At 41.2% G+C, this 24,062-nt stretch overlaps 1 protein-coding gene across 1 annotated transcript in view; it reads right to left on the bottom strand.

Moving 5' to 3' along the window:
- GRHL2 (grainyhead-like 2 (Drosophila)) overlaps positions 1–24,062 on the bottom strand; it is a 99,574-nt gene that overhangs the window by 44,194 nt on the left and 31,318 nt on the right. Inside the window, exons 2-6 of the mRNA XM_009323130.1 lie at positions 13,162–13,351; positions 10,108–10,175; positions 8,151–8,535; positions 4,623–4,675; positions 898–1,054 (exon numbers count right to left, since the gene is read on the bottom strand). Of these exons, the coding sequence (XP_009321405.1) occupies positions 898–1,054; positions 4,623–4,675; positions 8,151–8,535; positions 10,108–10,175; positions 13,162–13,351 (853 nt within the window). The remainder of the gene's footprint in view (positions 1–897; positions 1,055–4,622; positions 4,676–8,150; positions 8,536–10,107; positions 10,176–13,161; positions 13,352–24,062) is intronic.

Genomic DNA, 24,062 nt, shown 5'->3' with positions numbered 1-24,062 from the left:
GTTGTTCAGCCTGGAGAAGAGAAGGCTTCAGGGAGACCTTATTGCAGCCTATCAGTACTTAAAGGGGGCTTATAAAAAAGACGGGGACAAACTTTTTAGCACGGCCTGTTGCGACAGGACAAGGGGGAATGGCCTTAAACAAAAGGGGGGTAGATTTAGACTAGATAGAAGGAAGAAATTTTTTACGCTGCGGGTGGTGAAGCACTGGCACAGGTTTCCCAGAGAGGTGGTGGATGCCCCAACCCTGGAAACATTCAAGGTCAGGTTGGACGGGGCTGTGAGCAACCTGATCTACCTGAAGATGTCCCTGCTCATTGCAGGGGGGGGTTGGACTAGATGACCTTTAGAGGTCCCTTCCAACCCAAAGTATTCTATGATTCTACGATTCTATGAATCTAAGATGCAAATCATCCATTTTGTCATACTTCTGGGTGAATATCAAGTGAAAGCTCACACTTATACGATGTAAATGATTTAAAATTTATGTCACAAAGGAAGGCTTCAACTCTTCACATTTTATCTGAAATGCACTGGAAAGCAGCTGATGAAGTGCAGAAGTGAGTGAAGATGGACTTACACAGTAGATTTTTTTTCTTTAATCATGGCAGTAATAAGTTCACCAATGTCAAGTGCAGTATCTGTGCAATTACCATTCTGCCAAACCATAAACTGAGGCATATATGTATATAATTAACTCATAAGATCACACTATGAAAATACTGGACGCCAAAATATTTGAGACCACCATCAATACTACTCTCCCACTTTTACACTGGGCATAAGAGTAAGCTTGCTCTGTCCTCTCCCACAAGAAAAAAAATAATTAAAAACCAACCAACCACAACTACATTTATCTGCAGAGCTCCATTCCCATCTAGGAAAGAAATTGGACTATACCCTGACTTTGCTGATGGGATGCCGGAAACATTTGTTGTCACCCGTCTCACTCAGGGTGATGGCGTAGAACTGTCCTTTGTTCAAGTAGGTCATGGGCCCCTCCCCTTGCTTTTGACGCAGAGATTTGGTAGCTTCTAGCGTATACTGAAAAGTGCTGCTGAAAAGACAGGGAGAGAAACACCAACAAAATCCATATCACTTTCTCTTTTTCTCTTTGTCCCCGTTCATTACGTATTTTATGCATCATATAAGCAAGGCATAAGAAGCTAATAATAAAATTCCAGGAAAAGGTCACACAGGTATTTAAAAATATAATTTTCTTTTTTCAAGTTCATCAGATCTGGCAATCAAGCGTAAAAGTATCTGGACTGTAAGTCTCTTGGAGCAAAGACTGCATCTTTACTTTCTCTGAAAAGAACCATCATGAAGTACAAGACTACATACCCCACAGTGAGAGTGTCAAATGCCAGGAGGGAATTCAGTATGATTTGCAGGAAATCAGCTACCTCCACAGACACTTAAACTTAGAAGTGTCACAGAAAGAGAAATTAAAACAAAACAAGACAAACAAACAAAAAAACTAGAGTAAAACTTTTTGCAAAAGACGGACATGGAGAATGGAAAGGCCAACTGCTACTTTCAGCACAGGGCAGAGAAGGAATACAACCAGAAGGGACAGTAGGTTCATTTGTTTAAAGACAACGTGCAATCAAGGTTTTTACAAGCCTTCTTTTCAAAATTAATCAGACAGAACAAAGTACCTACATTTAGTTGTACCTGCAATCAAGTAACCTCCCTTAGAAAAAGACAAAAATCAGAGAAAGTTTGCTCTTGTGTTGGAAGTCAGATCTTCGAAAAGATCCTCCTTCACAGGAGAACTTTCCACCTTCAAAGCAGTTCTCAAACCATGAAAAGTTAAAGCTCCATTAACCAGTGAACTGTCAGCTGAACACAGTTCTCACAGAGCCTCTTCCAGCCGCCTCCTCCAATAACGGGCTTGAACAATAATCCAATAAAAACGATGCCTGCAGCTCCTCACATTCTCTTAAATGAAAAATAATGTTAACCTTACAGAATAAATCTTCTCTTCAAACTGCATTTGGTCACCACAGGAAGCTTAATGCAGGGAGTCACTTGCAGGATGTCCTCACAAATTGGAGATACAGGGGAAGCATTTTCACAAAGGTCCTAATTCAGCAAAGTGTTTAAGCAGTGCTGGAGTAGAACCGAAAGGACAAATATGTTGGTCCAAAACAACAGTGTATCCTTAACTTTCTAGGTCAAGCAAATACTCTGGGTCATCATAACACTGCCATAGCAATATGGAAATAAGGGGAACACAAAAACATTTTTAACTATCCAATGGGGGGGGGGGAATCACTAAAATGCATGAATAACAACAACATTTAAATCCCCACTTGAAGAGAAGGTAGAAGTGAAGAGAAGGTAGAAGAAAAAAAAATAACTTTATCCACGTCTTTCCATCCAAACGAAGTTTCAGAGGGTTTAGTATCAATTATTTAGTTTAGTATCAATCATACAATCAAAAAGACAATTTCTAAGTGTTTCTTAGCTTATAAATGGAAATCCCGTTATTTTTCTAGTTGCTTAAAAGTTACAAATCAAAGCAAAAGTAAGGTAAAAAGCAAACACTAACCTATACCTATCCGACCCACTGATGGCAGTACCAGCACTTCCCAACAGTGCAGTTGCTGCTGACACGAAGGCTCTCATGCACAGTGGAAAGGCAGCACGAAGGGGACTGTGGTCCCCTCCGCTGCCACCCACCATGGTGTGCGCTGCCGCAGTCCCTCTGTCCTGTGTGCAAGGGGAACAGAGGCTCTGTCGACACTGGCAAGGGGAACGGCCCCGTCTGAGCAGACTGGAAAAACAGAATCACTGGTGCTGCGGACCCAGCATCCATCCCACTGCATATGCTTGTCCTGTGGATTGACCGCCCTTAGTGGTGGGGGCACATCCTCTGATTTAGTGTCACACAAAGGGACTGCAGATTGCATGCTGCAAGACTGCTGCACGATGCCTTTAATGATTCTATGATTCTATGATTCTATGATGTGCACCAAAGCACGCTGAGTGCCCTGGGAGGTGCACCTCAAAACCTCCCACGGGACAGAAGGCCTAATGAGGATATGTGCTGAGCAGGGCTTAGGATGAACCAAAGGCAGACACACAGTGTCTTAACAGAGTTGCCTACAGTCTGCCACGGTCTGGTCTTCTGTTTTCTGTCATTCTGTATGTTTCAGAAAGATGTCAAAAAATGCAAACCCCAGACACACTGCTCCTGGCCAATTTTGCAGCCTCTGTGTGGTACCACTTGGGAATTTTCTTCTTTTTCCCAGCTGGCAATCAAAGTGTGCCCCATAGCAGGAGGATTACTATTACCCTTAAAACTTACTGCAGTCACTCAAATGATTATAATACTATTCTGAATCTCACCATGAGTCTTAACTAAAGCCCCATGTAGTCGTTAAGGGATCTTCTATCAGGCTTCCAATTAGTTTCATAATCACCACTTCTTTTTTTCAATCTGAAGCTTTCATTTCTGAGCACCTATCACTTCCAGGTAACTCCCAGGAAAGATGTATTTCGTTTTTCTTAATGTGCATTTGGAGGTTTTGTTCTAATGTGGTCCTGGGCCATAGCATGAAAGACTTAATGTCTGAGAATTGTTAACAATGCCAGTGCTTCAGGATTCAATTTTATAAATATCCAGTGTAGTAAGTGAACAGCCTTTGCTAAATTTCTGTTTCATATGTACTGCCTATGTAATAACTCAGTTCTGAGCTCACTGCAGTTAATGATTGTTTTAATATACCTCAGAAAAAAGATCAAGCTGTAAGGAACCTCCACTACAGAAGCAGTCACATGCCTACTCCAGGAAAAATATGTAGGCATGTTCCTGTTTCTAAAGTGAGAGTAATCTCTCAGATATAAATAGAACTATTCACAGACATGAAATGATGCATCAGCTTATAAATTTTACCGATCACAGTCTTCATTAATTAAGTGACTGCCGTGTTTGCCCATTCTACACATGCATTTTTCTGTGCTTAGCAGGAAGGACACTATTCCTTTCATACATCAGTTTTTGAAACTTTTTTTAAAACTTTTTGGAATTCTTAGGTTTTCTTACATGGCTTGTAATAGGTATGTCATTTATATTATAAGTAAACATGAAGTACCACAATGAACAGTGTAAAAAGACAGAGGGTTTCACAGAAAACCTGCTAGGAGTAACTGGAAAAAATAGAAGGGAAAATAAAGATGGGAATTCCATAAGGTTGGTGGAGCCAGTTCAACCATCCTGGACATCTGACTTGTGCATCCTGCCACCCTGAAAGGTGGGGAACACTTTCCATGACCTGGCTGTCAAAGCTGTGCCCTGTTACCTGGGGGACCTCTCTTAACACGTTTAATCTCGCATATCTCCAGGGCTTCAGAGGAGTTACTAACTTAAAACAATGCTGGGGGAAGATAATAGATGAAGATATAAACTGGTCAGATTTGAAAGCGTAATACATGCAGGAGAAGAAGAGGAGAGTGCTGCTGGGCAGCTCCAAGGGAGCCCTGCAGGTGCCCCAGGGCTGGGGGAAGGCTGGGTAAAAGGATGAGAGGGAGGGAGGGTGCGAAGTGGACACAGGCAGCCTCTCCTCAATACATTCTTATGTGATGCCAGTCAACACATTTTAAAGCTTATGCCATACCTTGTTTGTTCATAAATATATTCTTCAGCCCCCACTGACACACTGCGATACTTCTGAAAAATAAAAACAACAATTAAATATAGTTTGATACAATCTAATGAAAATACCAACAAAAGTAGAATTATGTTTCTTTAAGGACCCCTCAGAAGAAACCATCAACCATTTAAAACTCAAAATCCTAAAAACTGGAGTGGATGCTACATGGTCTTTACACTGGAATTGACAGAGATAATTCATTTATGTCAAGCTTTTAGAGTTTTTCATAACCTACTTGCTACAGCAATGTAGCTGAAAAACATCTTCTGCCTTATTAAACTCCCTGCCTACACATTAATATATTCTAAAACAAGCCTGTAAAAATGTACCCCATCTCAAAGATAAGTAGATTTTCAAATGAAACCATAGTTTTCCTAGAGACTTCACTTTTTGTTTTATTTAAAAATATGTGTGCAGTCAGCTCTCCTTAAGACCTACAATGAAATGCTGATAAAAAATTAGATTGCTATACTGCCTATTTTGAATAGGCATGGTGACGCAGGCTAAGAAAGTATTTTACTTTCAATATAAGATTCTGTTTTAGCAAAATGCACACTTTACCATATGAAAGGAGACCTACAGTCACTCTTCACAAAATGAAGACACATCTATCAAAAAAAATTACATCAAAAGGTGGCATTCTAAAAAAATGAAGTCTTTTTGCACAGACTAAGCAAGGATTTGTACTCTGTCTTCCTGAGCAAATGAGCCTGTTTGTGCTCTACTATGTAAGCCTTGCTGCTTCTTCTTGGCTTGCCTTTTGCCTGAAACATGTTTTTGCTGATGTCTCTCTGATTCACTGATGGATCATTACACTTAATCTCCAGGATTTCTTTTGTGATCACCAGTTAGCAATTAAAACCTGTTTTGTTTCCAGAAATGTCAAGTCAGGCAATTTTGAAAACAGTTTTTAATTTTACCTTATGCACAACTGTGCCACAACAAATATCTAGTCAGATACTAGTTAAGTGCAAAGGTATCGTGTACTGGTTAGGAATGTTTCCTGAAGATCAAAAGTCAAGGACCCATGAGCAATAGAATAGATAAGCGAAATACTCCAAGAAATCTAACATCTGAGGGGTATTACAATAAAGATGGTCCCATATTAACATGCTAGTCACATTTTGTATGAAAGCTAGAGGTTGACATTTTCAAAAACATTCAATTTACTTTCCTATCCTCGAAAATTTTGTCTATACTATAAAGGACTAATAAATTAATCACAGCTAAATAAGAATATGAAAGAAATGAGAAAGGTATATTTATATAATTGTTAAAATTGTATCCAAAGAACATAGCAAGTGATTGACTGAGGCCTCCACTACCACAGGGATCTATAAAAACTCAGCACTCCTTCAGTATAACAGAACTAAGTCACTCAATAAATGTTTTGAAACAATTTCTAAATATGTATTCATAATGTGTTTAAAATTGAGCAGGCATCAGAGCAAATCTACTGCAGCCAAACCCAGCCATTCTCACCAAGTGAATAGGAAAACTAGTAAGACCAACTGTATTCCTACTTTAAACACTAATTTAGCACAAGTTTCTCTTTTGGTATGTTTTGACATTTTACCTTATGCTCTCCCCACACTCGCTTCATACAGTTGTCCCTACACAACAGCACGTGGCTGAAGAAGCAGTCAGAGCACCGCAGGGGTGAAGCACATCCCTGGGTTTGGGTAGTTGAGAAAAAATGAAGGGACAGGCTAAGTGTCGAGTGAGGCTACAGCAGGGTGGGAAAGCTCTCCCTGCTCCCATGCCACATGTGTGCAAGCATTTGGGGCCGGAAGGCCACTAACAGTGGCACACACCTCACCTAACAGCTACAGACGGGAACCCAGTTAAAGTTAGTTGTTCAGTCTCCCTGTACCGTTAATAGGGGAGGTGAAGATGGAGAGGAGTGAGTGTACCTGGCAAACCTTTCCACGCCTTTTTGGCAATCGGGTTTGAGTTGCCTCTTTCTCCGCAGACTGTGGAGATGTGGAGATAGATGACAAGTATCATACCTTGTTATTAACCAATCCTTTTTAAAAAACATGTAACAAAATATTACCATTGTAACAAAATTACCATACCATAGAGTTTGGGATGCCAAATATTACCATTGCAACAAAAATTACCATAACATGGAGTTTGGGATGCAAGGCCAACGTATAGATGTAAATTCCCTTTTTACCTCCAAGCTAAACAACTTCGTACATTCAACAGCACTTTGCACAGAGCGGACTGACTGTTGGGGTAGCTCTCAGCAGCGCGTACAAACCAGAGTAACGGAATCGCTCAGCTGCAGCACCCCAGGGAAAGCCATGGGTACGGTACCACTGGACTACCATAAAAAGCCATTTAGCAGTAACAATGAAAAATAGCTGAAATTATGTGATTTGCTAATGGAGAGCAGTGTTTGTAATCCAAGGTTTGATCTTACTGATTTTTCAATGGCAAGCTAGATTTCTTCATTAATTATTCATTTAGTTGACCTAAGTGTGTTCTATATCTGAAAATGGATTTCACCTCCAGACGTCCTGATCTGTGATGCTTGTGTGGAGACAATTTACTTTTCTATAATACACGTACACAAACACACAGTACACTTCTTATATACTCAGAGTAACTCAGCCTTAATGTAGCTTGCCTTGTACTTTTGTTACATTTACAATTTCATAGAGTTGGAGGAGAAAATCCAAGGAGAGTTTTACCACCTAATATCTCTAACTATTTGCAGAGGTACTGTCAGCTTTAAGTAATTTTTACCTTTCCACATTTCTGGCTTGTTTGCATTATTCTGCAGCAGGCAAAAGCAGCCAGAGGGTACTCACCATATTAAAGCTGACTTTATAATTACTTTGCCTCAGCATAACAGTGTAAAATAGTTACAAGGCAGTTTCTTGCCTCTCTTCTCCTCCTCATTGCCCTACATACACATGCACCCGAGTCTTTCCCTGCCTGTTAACTTCTACATTCCGCTCTAGTCACCTAATTCTAGTTTTTCCCCGCTTGCCCATGTTACAAAGTAGAGCTTAGTGAAACAGACAGCTTCTGAATAAATTACTTGGATTTATCTAGCAGCAGAGACTGACACCGCTCATTTGCACTTTCAGGAGAACATTAAGAATTTCCCAGTTACAAGTGGCTGCTATTTCTTACTGTTATGGATAGGTCTGAAGGCAGATCTTGTTAACAGATAACAGATCTTCTTTCAGTATGGCAACTATCCTCTACTTTACAAAATATCCCAGAAGACAAAAGATCAGTATCTATTATTCTCAGAGTTTCCAATAAACAACTTTAAAACTGTCTTCTGAAACACCTCATGATGCTCCCCTATAATCAGAGCACAGACTGACAGGAACACAGCAAGCAGCAGAGATTAATTTGTTGAAACAAGCATCACTGTTCTTTTAATGGCTCTTGTGTACAGCTCAAATCTCCCTGTCTTGTTTACAGCTTTTTATTGAGTTTTTAGATGCTAATTTGAGGTGAAAAACTTACTTCTGTTCCTCCATCTTTGAAGGTGTCACTGTACGTACTGTCAGGAGTACTGCGCTGGTCGTCTTTGAGATAATTTGTGTGGGGAGCAATGTTGGACACTTCATACGGTTCAAAGATAACCCCTCGATGCTCCTCATTTTCTCCTCTTGCATAGTGTGCTTGTGGGGTCATAAAAACAGGGGTGAACTCCTCCGCTTTAACCACAGTCACTCCAGTCCCCGTGATGGGGGTCGAGCTCCCAGACACATTTGTGTTGTATTCCCTTTTGGACGACTCCAAAGGATCTTGGTTCAAGGAAAGGTTAACCGGCACTGTCTTCAGGACTTGCACGCGGTTCTCTCCCCCACTTAAATTACTCTGAGCTTCCGTGGTATTAAGACAATTTCTGTGAGACAAAACCAAAAAATGTTATGAACTGTCCTGATAGAGTAAATCTCCTCCTTAAATAGCTTAATGTTCTTAGACGGCAGGGAAGGAGATCTTTCAACTCTGGTAAGCCATTGCCCTAGGAAGTAGTACATTAACAAATACTAGGGAAAAGACATCGTGAGGCAAGCAGAGAGGTCCAGAGCTTTGTAACAGCTAGGGAAAAATAATACATTTGATTTGACCTATAATCAGTATGACTTGTTACAATAAATTCTGGATATCCGGGGTTGCTTTTGCCTTGACTTATAATTTGGATGCAAAATCAATCCACCAGTGCAACAGCCTTTAGGCACAAAATAAGCATAAAGAGTATGGATTACTCACAGTAGATAATTTGCATGTGAAATAGGCAGAATATCAACAGCAAAATTCATATGCTGATGCAAGCTCTTTCAGGCTGTTGACAGGCCACTACCGTTTGTGTAACTCTGGTACCAATGCTCTTCTGAAACAGCAAGCCCAGGAAACCCATTGTATCAGAGTAGATCAGTAACTATAGCGGCTGCAAGGTAACCTCCAGCAGCATTCCCACATCTAACCACGGTTGCTTTTGAAAGCAATCTGATCGCCGACAGTAGTTGCACTGACATAAAATTGTTAACTCATAAAACTTCTAGTAGGTGTAACACACAGCTTTGTTTTCAACCCAGGAGATATGTTCTGACATTACAGTTCCTCTCTCTTGGCTTTCCACCGAAGGCCAGTTTTGTCAATCACACTCAACTTAGGAATTTCTCTGGCGTTCGCAGAAGAAAAACTGTCCCTCAAAAAAAGTTTCATATTCTGTTTTGAAATAGTGAATTTTACTACTACCTATTTGAACTTTCACCTTACACAGCTAGTGGAGACCATCTAAGGCTGTCCCGAATTAGCTACCTTTAAATAAACCTTGTGTAGCTACTCTCCACTACAATTTTACACGAAGATACCGTCTTGGTTCTTTCTACAACTTAGTTCTTTCTACATAAATATACACTCCCTCTTGTTCACAAGTCTTAATAAAGGCAGGAGTCAGCTTCCTCTGACTCTTCAAGTCACTTCTGGCCTACAGAGGAGGGCTGAAATCTGAGAGGAGTGAGAAAAACATTCTGAGCAAATGATTTTAAGAGTTACTTTATTTGCTTCTGGGCAGACCCTAAGTTATGTTAAATAAAACTGTATAAATCAGGTTACTGAGGCCAAACTACTCACTTTTTGCTCTAGAAGAAGAAAATTGAAAGAAAAGCAGCCAAAAGCCAACTATCCGTATAATCTGATTTTACTAATCTCAGCAGCAGCAAAACAACAAAATGAAACACAAACAAGTCATGAACCTTTCTGCTACTTTGCAAATTGCACGTTTAATAATACTGTTCAATTTTTCTAATAAATTAAAAGTAAAAAGAAGTAAAGTTTGCTTCCCAAAACATTCTTCATTCTTTTATCTTTTGGAAGAAAACCATAAACCCTCAGGCTATCATAGTTCCTTCAGTTCACAACTGATCAACACTGTTAGTAGCTGGGTGTATGATTTTGAATAATACTGTACCTTTTATCTTGGTCTTCTTGATTATCACTCACTTTGTTAACAGACAACAGCCTTTTATCTCTGGGAACCTGAGAACAACACCAGGCATGGGGTCAGGTAAATGCAACTGTCAGGTATTTGCAGCTTCAGACTGCTCTACCGCAACAACTAGAAAAATGCAACCGTATCAGTGTTGTCTAGTTCACAGATGCCAGGAGCTGTTTTTCTTTGGGAGACTGATTGTGAACAGAAAGATAATTTCCAAAGGTAAAAAATGTAGGGATTGTTTTCTTTTCCAGTTCTGGGGCACACAAATCTGGAGCAAAGCACTCTTCTATATGTCCTTATCTTTGGAATATCAAGCTAGGTCAAGATATCTCAAAATCAAAGCTTATATTCCTAAAAACACACGCTTTTCACTGAATAATAAAAGATGAGAAGAAAGACATGATGCTTCGATGAGCACTGCACGGAGACCCTTTTAACTCAGAGGAAAAAGGGGTTTCAATTAAACCACAAGCACCGGCTAAGTCCTCCTGTTATAGAGCAGTCTGGAGGGTGTAGGACTCCTACCCAGGGGAAGTTTGTGGATCCTTCCCTTTCCTAGCATGGGGACAGGTCGGGGCATGCTGGCATGTCATCAGAGAACACCAACTTCTGTTTTGCTGAGTGCATCAACAGCCATGAGAAGTAAAAATCCAAATCTGGCCCCTCAAAAGACTCAAAATTGACACCAAAAGTGACTTAAAAGATTTGTCTTCCCACATACCGGTTTCCTGACACCAGCATAGATATGAAATCACCGAGGGCAAAGTTGCTGCCATGACCGTATTTTTCTTTTCTTGCTGAACCAGCAATTTGGGAGCTAAAACTTCTAATCTATCTTTTACAAAAGAAGGTATATCCACTCCATCATAGCAGTTAACTCAGGATTAAAGAGCAAGAATAGACCTAAGAATGGGCTAAAGCTGTGCCTTTTATCTTTAAATACTTTAAAGAAATATCAGGAAAATATCTGAATTTAGAGGAAAAACAATACTACAGTGCACTACAGTAGCCAAGGTTAACATCAGCTATATCTGCAAGACAGCAGCAGACTCAGAGCACGCTAGTCAGAGCCTTTCCTTCTCTTAGGGACATCCTCTCTCCCTACTAAGCATCCTGTTGGTTAAAAAACCTCTTTCATAAATTGTAGAAGTGCGGTCCAAGCCACAGTTTGCACATGTTGATTCCCCTGTTAAGATCACATATTTATCCCTGAAGGAGGGTCTATATTTAGGTAAATATCACTACAAGAAAAAGGAGAAGGGAAAAAAAAAAAAAACCAACAGTGAAGTTCAAATGATTCCTATTGACTGGAAAAAGTACTTCAAAAAAATTATCCAGCATGTCAGAACAAATGAGCCAAATGATAAATAAGGGCAATTTGAGAGAGTCTTGTGCACAGGAAGTCCTCCTCTACACTTCCACATTACAGCACAGAGGTTTAAGTTAGGTTTTAAGTTCCTGTTTGAGAGCATCAACAAGAACATCTTTTTCTCCCAGTTTAAGACAGAAATAGTTATGACTGAATGCTGGAAATGGCTTTGAGATTAACACAGCTTTTTCCATCTGAACCCCAAGTCTTTTGCAACTGCCTAGAACAAGGAACAGACATATCTCTTAGAACATAGTTTTGAGAAGGAAAAGGGCTGTTCTCTGTTTTTATTTAAAAAATCCAGCAGATTAATGAACTGCTACATACAAAGGTATTACTAAGACAGAAGCCAACACTCCAGATGCTCATACACATCCTGAATTTTACAAATCCACATTAACTTCACAGACTCTGGCACTGTGGTAACTCTGTCAAGTAGAGGAAAGGACCTTTCTTTCTCATTGGGAAAAGCTTTTCTCTACTGACAACAACACACAAAAGCAAGGAACATCTCTTGAAACATAATCAGTAAAGAAATTAAAACAATATTTAACCATAAGGTTAGTATATGGCCACTTGCCTACATCCCTGAACAATCCTGCACACTCGTTTAATGATCATAGCACAGACTAAAAGAGTAGTCCATTCTCTAAAAGCATTTATACTAATAAGTACTAAAAGCAAAGGGTTTTAATTTTAAATTTCCATTACTGCTACTTCTTAATTAATGACGAGGGGAGCTGGCATTGTTCTGCTGGCTTTCAGAGATCATCTGTCCAGTGCAGGCATAGGTGGCTTCAGGAGTACCGAGATAGTTTAATTGAAATGAACAATTTCATACTTCAGTGCTTGGTAGGCAATACTGATTCCGTTTTCAGAGTACAAAGGGGTCAGCCCGGGCTTCAGAGTGAAATTTCTGCATTACACAGAGATTTCAGCAGAAATCTGAAACATAGCTCTACTTAAACACTATGAAATATACGAAAAAGAAAGGTGGTATCAAAATGGTAGGTAAAGCCCTGGGCTTAAAACCTGACATAAACTAAAACTGTGTGTCAGTGCTCCCCCTGTAAATTGACTTAGATCTCTGTGTCCAGCTCCATTTCTGCCCTCCACCTTTCTATTTAGACTGCAAACTTCCAGTGCAAAGGCTAGACCTCACCGTATGTTTGTATACAGCCAACTGCAATTATTATACAGATAAAAGTAACATGGGAAACAGTCAGATGAGAAAAACTCCAGTTAAAGAGCAAACTAAAACACGTGTGGCATGACACAGAAAAGCAGACAAACCTACAGATGGACAAGGCCTCCTCTTTTCCACTTTTTAAAGAACACTGCAAGTATCCAAGCACAAATAAAAAGGGGGCTTATTCATCCAATGCTCTTGCAAGGGAAGAGGAAGAACGCTATGCTTAAAAAGAAATCATGGTTGCAAATTTAATATGGGAATACTGGTTTTGTTCTTTCTCTCCAGAACTAAACACATCAAAACAGCCTCAGACAGGCTTCCCCTAAAACAGAAAGGGTGCTTGATGCAAGTATCGGAGAGAAAACAAGATGCAGTGACTTCTGTCTTTGAAAACTGGCTCTTTTGATGCCTCTTAGAGTAGTCCCCTGCTAGTGCAGCAGGGAGGAATAACGATGGAGTTACCTACTTTATAATAGTCATACAGTAGGCCAAGAGCAGCAGCACTGTCCTCATCACCATTTATGCTCATCATAGCCTTGGTGGCTGCTGTTAGGGGATTCTCCAAATACGACTTCCAGGCTTCATCTTCGCTGGTGTAGGCTCGTCTGGTGTTGAATGAAGTGTCATTTGGCACTAAGGCCACAAGTCGCTTGTTACTGCACAGACAGGAAGAACAAAATGGTGATCCAGAAGGGATTACTTTATTCACAAGGCATGTTAAAGAACATCACATAGCTCAGTGAAAGTGATATGATTACATCAAGCAAGCATCTCTGTATTAAACTTGGTGACATAAATATTTACCAGTATTAGGTGTCTTCAGTACTTAACAAAAAAAATATGTGTGCAGATCTTGTGATAATAATTAAAATGTATTTTTACTAATATACAGATAGAGCTATCAAAATACTTTATTTGGAAATAAGGAAAGTAACAATATAAAAACATTTTGCCCCAGTATTTTTGCTAGATATACATTTGATTAGGGAAAAATACATTTAACTGAAATCAGTTATAATAAGAAGACATGAATGAAAAGAAAAGGAAAAAGTATCTAATACTAATCTAGTGTTCACCTAAACTGAGTATAGTTCAGCATTTAATAACTGGGTACACCTTATAATTGATCTATTCTCTACTTTTGGAATGCAGTTTGTCTGTAATTTCACAGAGGTTTTCTGTAACATGACATGAGCAATGGGTCCAGTGGATGGAGCAGAAGATGTCAACATACTTGGTCTCAATTCCCACTTTATCACTCACCACATCTAGTTACAGACCCATGGCAATACACACAAGACCATTAGTAAGTGGGATTTGCAGCAGAGCAGTTTTCTCCAGCCTGAAAGTGGTACAAACTGACCAGTGCCTGTGTATATCATGGGAAAGGCTGCTGCACCACAGCTATGGCTGAAATTTCCAGTATAATAGAAACATAAATGAAGATAATAGTACCTGCTTTTGTAAAATGTTCAATAAACTCATGGATAAAAGAGCTAGGGGGAAAAAAAGGTAGCATTCCTATTACACAAGATAGTAGGCAAACAGATTAGTCAGGGGAACAGTGGAGCGAGGGATGTGCTGCTTATTGCTCGTTGCAAGAGCACTGTCAAGAATTGTGGCTCAAGTTACAAGGATCACAATGAAACTTTTAACACATTACACCTTACAAATTTGAAAGCTGCAAAGATGGCAGAATAACTGAATACAGTGACTTAACTGGCGAAACCAGCAGTTATTCCCGGTGACCTTCATAAAACATTTCTTGCTATCTTCTACATAAAAACTGTTCATTATTCAGCCTCCTGTTTTTGCTCTCCCCTACCTGCAGCGGTGCCAGCTCCACAGACCTAACCCAACCAACTGCCACTGTTGCACTGAGAGTGGCATTCAAACACTGCGTAACTGAGCCTTTTATTTCATTTCAGAAATAGGATTTGATAAAAGCACAACTGAACCCACGCGGTAAATGCTCTCGCACCCCCGCGGTAAATGCGCTCGCCCGCCGGGAGCATGTCTTGCCTGGCCTCCAATCACTAGTGACGGGCGGGCGGGCTGGGGCTTCACCCGGGGCTCCACCGCTGCCTGAGCACACTGCAACCTGCAAAGTGCGTGCTCTGGTGTTTAAGGAAGAGGAGGGGGATGGTGGAGCTTTTTATCTCTATGGTACAGAGCACCGTTTACAAGTTTCTTTATTTAATGAAAAACAAAATAATCCATCTGGTACACAGAGCGCAGTTTTATGAGCTCTGTGGGGGAAGAGAGCATTTCGTAGCCTCATATCACAAAATACAGCCAACAATTACAGTTCAGATTATATTTTTATCTAAAATATCTGGATTTTTAGAAGCTTCCTTTCTTTTCCGAGGGCCTTTCTGCCTCACCTTTCACTGTCTCTTCTAAAGATTTTTGTCCTTCTTTATTCCACATACATATTTGTGTTGTTACAGGTTTGCTTCAGCAAGCAAAACTGAAGCATAAATTAGGAACCCAAGGAAAGACAGAGAGAACTAACTGCTAGGTCCGCCTGCCTTTTCAATACCTTATTGTTAGCAACTCAAATCAGATTTGCAACAGCTCCGCTGTTTGTGCCAGAGGTAGCTGAGGGCCTGTTCCCACTATGGAGTAGCTAATTCTCCCTGGCTCAGAGGCAATTATTCCAGGCAAGGATTCTCCTTTCCTCAACAAAGCTCCCCTTCAGCTAAACCCGGGCTGTTTCACTGCGTGGGCGGCTGCCCACTGCAATGCACAAAATACCACTCGTTCTCCTTCCTGTAGCAATCTTCCCTTACAATCAATAACTGCCTTTTGTTACTTGGAGTGCTCATAGCCATGCGATAGTCATAACTGATTTATGAGCACTACAGGCAGACTGCGAGATGCCCTTTAAAAACACACCTTTTAAGCACTGGGCTGTGCTTGTCTGCAGAAATGCTGGAAGGGAGGAGTCAATCTCTGCTGCTCTAACTTAGTCAAGACAGTCTTAAAGCAATGAAGAGAGTGCTGTCCTTCAGAGGTGTTGTATATGATTGTGTTGGGGAGAAGCTAAAGGGGATAAATGCCTTAGGAACAGCCACTCAGTAAGTAAATAGTTGGGATGGCTGAAAAGGCACAGATGCATAGACCTAGAGCCTTCCCAACATCTCCCCAGAGCACACTTTCTCTAAAACCCAGGTTTTCACATTTTAAAACTAAATATCCGTCTCCTCTGGCTTGAGAGATGGTCTGCAGCATAATCAACCGACACACTCATTGTGTTTACTCTGCAAACAGACTGAAACAATAGCACTAAGAAAAATAAGAAACTTCCTCATCACCCCCATCCCTGTAATCAGCTCTGTGGGAGGTTAATGGTCAGACCTAATTACCATGATTTAACATAGTCACTCATTTCAAAGATTATATCCAAAGCAGCCAGCCAAAACAACTGCGCTCCCTTTAAGAAAACTTCTCTATTTATTAAGATCGTTTGGATGGGAGGGAGGGTTTCTCTTAAGAAATGAGACTTGTGTGCGCACACACATTTCCTTTCCTTTTCCATGACTGATGAACCTCCTGGACAATTTCAGCCAAATGTGACAGAGAGGTAGCAAAGTCCCCCACAACCAGAGGAGATAAATATATTTTAATGTATGCCAAGAAAACCCAACCTCCTGAGCGAGGCTCTGCACAGGTAAGCTCCCTGGTCCCATCAGGCACCCTTCCATGCTGGGGCACCCCCAGCTGTTCCAGCTGTGCAACTGATGACAGCAGGCAGCTGCTTGGAGGTGAGTGACTCCGGTGGCACCTGGACCATAGGGAAGACAAGGGGTGACACCTACTAGAAACATAAGAGCATTCCGACTGGACAGAGCTGCTCTGAACGCCCGACCTGTGAGAAAAGCCTCAGTTGGAGCCTGCAATTAGCAACACATCTGCGAATCTTATCAAAAGCTGCAAATACATCAGTGACCACATTCACAGAGAACCAGTCACTTAAGGAAGGAAGATGGGCCAAGATTGCAAGTGGAAGACTCCCCATTCAACCTGGCCAGCAGCATCAGCAAATATATCCGCTGTAGCCCCAGGCACATCTTCTAAAATAGCCTGCCAAGGAGCAGAGAACAAGCCCAACCCTGACCATGCCCATTCCTCACTCGGGCTAGCCCACCGCCCCTCTGTGTGGTACTGAGGATGTGTGTAACCAGAACACAGCTAGGAGGGACCTGCCTGCACAAGCTGAAAGCACACCATTATTTTACCGTGGAGATATAGCTTAACAGTTGAGGATACTTTGTACCTAAAAAAGTATATGTTTCCTTTTAAGCTATCAGTTGAGCTTCTAATGAATGCAAAATGTTTCAGTTGTTTTATGTTAAACAGTAGTAGGTGGTTATGTATCTTAATTTACAGGTATGTGAGGATGAAAGGTATTTTCTGAGGAATGGTCTAGCTTAGGAGCTAGATTGCCCTGACACTTGAGTGTTTACGTCAAGACTAAACTTCAGATATTTTGGAAAATCTTCCCCCCTCCCCCCCCCCAACTGTTTAGTAGATATTTTCTTGTTTGTACCATCCTACATGATTTGTGTGCTTTCCTCATAAGGAAAGATACACGTAAGCTTTCCAGATTTATACCAGTTACAGTGATTTCTGCATCTGGTAAACTAATATTTTTGAACTTATTTAAAATGAAGATTATGGAATTTTACAGAACCCTATACAAGTGTAGTGTATAAATAGAGATGTCCAAAACTTGCTCACTTTGTTTCATTTCGGTTGCTGCAGTACAACGTAAGTTGGAGAGGTATATTGTACTTAATGTCAATAAATTAGCTGAATGGAAAGGGCTGGCCTTTCAAGCTCTTCTTCAGATTAGAGATAATGAACTTTCAACAGCCAGCACTTGGGGCTACAAAATCCTACTGGCAGGCAAATTCTCACCCAACTTGATGCAATTTGTGAATTAGCTTACACAGTATCAGAAATGCCCATTAACACATTCATGAACAACGGTGAAAGGCCACAGCTTTGTGATCGGGCTTGCTTTTTATTCAGAAACAAGATGTCCTGCCTGCCAGTCTCTCTCAGCCAATTTTGATGCTCAAGAGCTTTCTGTTGAATTTGCCATTGAACATAAAGCAGACCAGTGCAGCCATGCCGCATCCAGTAGTACAGCTGCATCCTACTCTCCTCCATCATATGCTCAGCTTTACCTCCTGATCGGTTGGTGCTAGTGGGGAAGAAAGTCTCGTCCTGCCTGCCCCCCAGCTTTTGCCTTGCCCAGGAAATTCACCCCTGAAACACAAAGCAGACTGTTGTTAAAAGCGCCAAGGTGGGCACCCAGCCCAAGTATTTCCTAAGGGTTTTTTTATGGCTTTTTTGGACATTACATTTGTTCTTTCAACAAACTTAAAAACAAATAAATTGTATGAATCGAGGTGCTCCATGCATATCGCCGCAGACTTCTTTGCCCCCGATAATGCATTAGGACTTCCCCCTCCCTGCAAAGGCTAGGTGCCAGATGGGAATACAGCAAGCAATGTGTGTGAGGCAGCAGGAAAATGGGAGGAATCCCTGTTCCCAGGTTTCAGCCCAGGCCTGAGCCTGCCTGTTCTTATGCCTGTAAGACAGGAGCACCAAGTACATCTGCGCAGCATTCTCTGCAAACTGTCCCTTCAGGAGAGGAGATGGGAGGCTTTGGTGCATACACTTCTTATAAAGCAAACAGAAATTTTAGCACAAGTGACTGGAAAAGGCAAGACAGACTCACATCATCCTGGCTCCCAGCCCAGCATGTCAAGGCCATAGGATATTTATCATAAGCTCCTTTTTTGTTGGATGATAAGAAAGTGCACAGGGCAACTGTCTGCAATTGGGAAACCGTGGGAGAAATGCAAACCCTAAAACAAGATGCTAGCCAAAGGGACTACTTCTTATGTTGCATGCAGACATGCACCACACACCATGTTGCATCCCGGGTTTCTGATCCCTTAATTGTCCAGATCAGAGACCTGGCGGAAGTATGCTGTGATTGAGTGTGCTATGGGAAGAACACCTGCCTGCTTAGTCTTTCCTCCAGTGCAAAGTAAGAAACGGGGAACTTCAAGAATGCCCGTATTTCATTTGGTAGGACAAAACGTATAGGAGCACGTTCCAGTCACATCTAAGAGCTGGAAAAAGAGCTGAAGCTCCCACTTCAGTTTTGACATAGCTAAGGAGTGCACAGTGTGATTATTTACATCCGTTTCAGTAGCTCTAAAGCCCTTTCTAAATTTAGTTTACACTTACACAACTCTCAGTTCAGCTATAAGGCTACTATAAAACAGATTTAGAACAGATGTGCATACAATTTGTCTTGCAACTGATGTACATACATATGAATTCACAGGCACAAACTGAAGTACTATGACCATTTAAAAGGCAGCAAAGGACAGATCCCACAGAGGCTTGGTAAGTTAACAAACTTTAGATTCCAGATCATAAATTTTTGTCTGTGCTCATTATACAAAGAAGTATAAATCAAAGCTAGCCCTAGTACTTGAAACCATTTGTTTTAAAGATTCTAAGGTTAGCCCAAATTTACTACCCTCAGCATACTGCTTTGCCTAGACATCAAATTAAAAAAAAAAACAAACAAAACCCCCAAAAAACCCAAAATAACCTGCATGGGTGACTCACTGCAAGTTTTGATTTATTTAGTTAAAAAAAAAAAAAAAAAAGAGTTTAGACTCCTTCAGGATTTATTGCCAAAAGTATAATTAAAAAGTCAGCAACATTGTTGTTTCAATTAGATAATAGTGTTCCGTTAAAACTACAAAGGAGCATAGATGTTTAACGAACAGGAAAATTATGGCCCATGTGTCTTGGTATTTTGTCTTTCATAGCCGACAATCAAATCATTCCCAGAAGCATGAACAGGTCTCCAAGAGGTACTTAGCCCAATCCAGGGAGCATATAAATATACAAATGACTTGAGTGTGAAGGAAAATCAAAGCATTTAGACCACCAGGAAACCAGAAGATAAGATGCCCTCTGGCCCAGCCAGCAGTCCATACCAAGGAAAAAACTCCCATTAAAGCGGCTGAGTAATTTTGCCTACTAATGAATGCAGGTTTGGGACTCTTGCAATTTTGGGACGATTATTCTTTTTGAGCACAAGACAAATCTGAACAAGATTAAACATGTTAAATTATTAAAAGAAATTATTTTACCTTTACAAAACGCTCCGAGAGGAAGTAAAGTAATATATTGAGAACAGAAACAGCGAATGGCAAAACAGACTAGTTCAACAATTAGATGCCTACTATAAGTTTTATTTGTTTTTACTCAGAACCAAAATAACTTGAGCATGTAATAGTGATAAAAAGATTAAAACAAATAGGTGATTCATTAACATTGACAATTTTTTTTTTAAACCATGCAGAAAACAGTCTCAAAAAAAAGGCAGGTTTCAGCATATTTGTAAAAAAAACACTGATATCTCAAAAAATGAGGATACTCTGGAGCTTACAACATTACTGCAGTAGCTAACAGAGTTGATCAGAATTAGCAATTACTTCGCAACTTTGGATCACGCCATGCTTTGTTTTGCTAAGAAGTATACTTCCAGCATGCACAGCACCCAAGGTTGTTCTGGCTGACTTGAAGCAGCCAGCAGTAGGCTTTAAAATTAAAAACAGGCCATGACAAGGCTTCCCAGACCTGCTGCAGTTTAACCTGACCCTTGACCCCGTGGCCCTTGTTCATTCATTGCTTCCATGGAGTTAATGGAAATGGAATAGTTACTGCACTGATAGCACCAATTGCTGTTTTTTCAGAATATGAAATCTTTTACACAGTGAGAAGGAAAACATGAATTCAACAACTGAGCAATCGTGGGAGCCAAGATTTCCCACAAATATTTTTAAAAAGCACACAAAACCAAAAACATACTTTTCAGAACAACTAAAATACAGACTTATGGAACATGCGATTATTTCCCACTATTAGGAAAATTAACAAAACTACAGATATACGTAACCTTCGAGGCTGGAGACATATTCTCAAGCTACAAGTATGTTGCAATATTTGACTTCTCCACAGTTCACATGCACTTAATATGGTTTCCTTGGTTAAATATTTCATAAGCAACAGTTCTCTTCTTTATGAAATTAGTACTATCGAAGAAGAATAGGACAGTGTCCCGATATACTAGGCTGTCTGAACTAATTACTTATCTTCTTTTAATTAGCTACTACTGTCCTAATCACTGATTAAAAAGCTAATGAAGATTCATCCCAGGATGAATTCCTAGATCAGCATTTGAAGTGTGTGTGTGTGTGTGTGTGTACAAAAAAGGGCAGCTTAATTGGCTGCTCCATAATCATGGGGAAAAAGTATTTAAGGTAACCATCAATAGTCTGCACTGGATTAATATTTGTGAAAATATTTGACAACCAATGTCAACCAGTGTAATATCATTTCCCCTTCAGATGTCCCTGCCAGAACGAGAATGATGATGTCCCTGCTGACCCTTCCACAGGGAAGAGGTTATGTGATCATTACCGTCAAGTAAGTGACCTGGGAAAATCCCCCTCCCTCCTGTTCTGCTTTGATCTTCAGTCTGATCTCAGACTTCAGCACCAGAGAGACAGCAGTGTTACAGCAAGAAGTAACCATTTGATACACTTAACTCCTCTCAGTTAAGCTTATGGTTGCAAGTTCTATGAGGTTCTGCACACCGACTTTCCAGCTTCCTTGCAAAGAGATGGTTTTCTGGGGATCATCCACAACAGCATGTCTGACATTTGAAAAGTGCAAGCACTAAACACCTCTAATTCCTGTTTCTCCATTCATTCCCAGTTGTGTAACACTGGAAAATTCATCTCAATGGATGCCCTATCCAGACACTCAGCAGTGGAAGAAAAAAAAAAACAATCGAGTAGTCTGTGACCTAATTGCCACTCAACATCTGCTGATGGGAAACATGTTTGGCCCTCAAAGAAAAAAAATCAAGAACAATTCACAGAATCACATTGTAAACCATAAATGCACTTTGTTGTTATGGTACTAGATGCTTAAGTTAAATATTATGAAGGCAGCATCTACATTTACACACTGAAGAAGAAATAGGAAACCAGGGTAAAATTACTCCGTGAAGAGTCCAAGATCAACTTCTGCCACAGACACTAAGTAGCAAGCTGGATGTGAACATGCCTCCACTGACACACGGGAGCAGGTCTGAACCCATTCCCACCTCCAGGCTCGCTCTCCCCTCGGTTATTTACCCACAAGCACATGCTCAGCTGCAGACCCAGGCTGCCCCAAGCCCTCCTTAATGTGGTCAGTCTGAGCACACCCCAGCCCTGTCTACCTGGTGTCCCGAGTAGCTCTTGCGCATACTGGGGGTGTTGGGAGCCTAACCAGCCTGACTGACAGGCAGTCATGCAGCTGGCCAGCTAGCAAGAGAGCCACAGCAACCAGCACACTCGGGCCTGCTATCAAGCTTGTTCTTCGTGCAACTGCAGTCCCAGCCTAGGTGGGACTCATGACTTCACACAACACCAGGAGCGATGGAGACACAACTGTGGCATTTACCAGGCAGATCCCAAGTGGTTGTACAATTGCTGCTCCTCATTCACAGAAGTACTGGCAATCTCTAAAACCCTGTTAAGTCTCACAAGCATTGAGACCACCAATTAGCTTCACTAATGCACTACAACCATTACTCTGGATTTCTGTGGTGATAATTTTTTTCTGTATATTACAGTAACAACAACTTTTCAGCCTATAAATGCAGAAGTGAACCCTGGAATCATCTTTACATCCTGTAAAGGGGATGCTCCCTCCTCCCCACCCTATACCCCCCCAGCCTCTGTTCAATCCCCAGGGTCCCCTCATTGGATTGGATGGTAACAGAAGCAGCTGCATGGACCTCCAAAACGTTCATAGAGAGGCAGGGACACACGTTTCCTTCTGCAGATGTTCTAGTTTGAGCAGGTCTGTCTTTAACACCTGCCATTTGCTTGCACCCCCCTCTGCATATGAAGAGCCCAGACCGATGAAAAATGGATGTTAAAAATAACCTCCAAGAGGAGATCAGGCTACTCTCAACGCAACACTCCCCTGAGCCAGTTCTCTAGCTGCACAAACAGCTCTTCTGACACAGCTGAGAGGGTGGAATGGAGGCGGGAACAAGTGGCCACAGCCTGCTTAAGTCGGTACTACCTCTGAAAAATGCATGTGAAATCATGCATTATCTCTTCTGACCGATAGGAGTTTGTGGAAGCAAGCAGGCAAGACCCAGCTTAGGCAGAAAGACTAAAGGGAAAGACAGGGAAATATGCACACTATCTTAAGGATAAGCTCCCCTTCCAAGCTCCTCAGTTAGCATTAGAATCAAACGACTTGTTCTTTAGCATTTTCACCTGACTGTTCACCTTCCTCCCTTAAAGCTGATGGTGCAGGTAGCACTACAGCACCCCTGTCCCTGCTCCTCCCTCCAAAGAGGGACACTGCAGGCACCCCTGCAGAGCCATTGCGCAGCAGGATGCACCACCCCTCCAGAAAACCCAGCAAATCCCACTGCTGAAGGATGAGACAGGAACATACTTTTCCACACTTTCTATATCCCCTCAGCTGCTTAGTCCTCTACATCAGCACTTTACTAGCACAAACCCCACAAAAACATGTCCAATGACACTGACAAATTAACTGACCTCGAAATAATGAGCTTCCCTCTCCAGTCTTGCCTGTAGGGAAGATCTGTTTTTAAGTAAAAGAAAGGCCATGTGGAGGAGAATAATGTTGTACTCTCTGGATTAGGTTTTAATTGGATATAATTAGAGCCTAAAAAAACCTAAAAAAACAACCAAAAAAACCCTCCCCATGCAAACTCCCTCCACCAGTCTAATATCTCATTCCACCTGGTCATCTTTTCTGAAAACAAATGTATTTGTCTTCTCACGTTACACTTGTGTATATAGAGCCCAGGGGATTTCTTTACTTTTTATTTCCTTTTCAAACTCCTACCTACCACCTATGAATTTTCTAAACACCTTAACCAGAAACAGAACACAGGCATACCTGCAATGGGGGAAGTGCTGTTACTTGAGAGTACATGCTCTGCAGTGCTCTTATGTTCCTCACAGTGGTAACAGCAGCAGCACTACACAGAGCAGGGGATGAAGGGCACTAATGCTCCAGTCTCAATAGTTTACACCTATGCCATACTGTTCCTGTTGGAAAGGAAGGACAGTCCTGTAGCTTAGTAGCACCCTAGACCCAGAGGGGAACCACTTTTGCCCTAGTTTCTATAGTCTTACACGAGTTATGTTTCCACTGCACTATTTTTCAGTTTCAAAGCTGACTGTGGTACAAAGTTGTTCCTTCTCACCCCCCCCCCCC

Source organism: Pygoscelis adeliae, unplaced genomic scaffold (genome assembly GCF_000699105.1).
Source record: "Pygoscelis adeliae isolate BGI_AS28 unplaced genomic scaffold, ASM69910v1 Scaffold174, whole genome shotgun sequence".
Classification (NCBI taxonomy): Eukaryota; Metazoa; Chordata; class Aves; order Sphenisciformes; family Spheniscidae; genus Pygoscelis; species Pygoscelis adeliae.
Note: the sequence above shows the minus strand (reverse complement) of the source record. Positions and strands in the feature narration are given on the sequence as shown.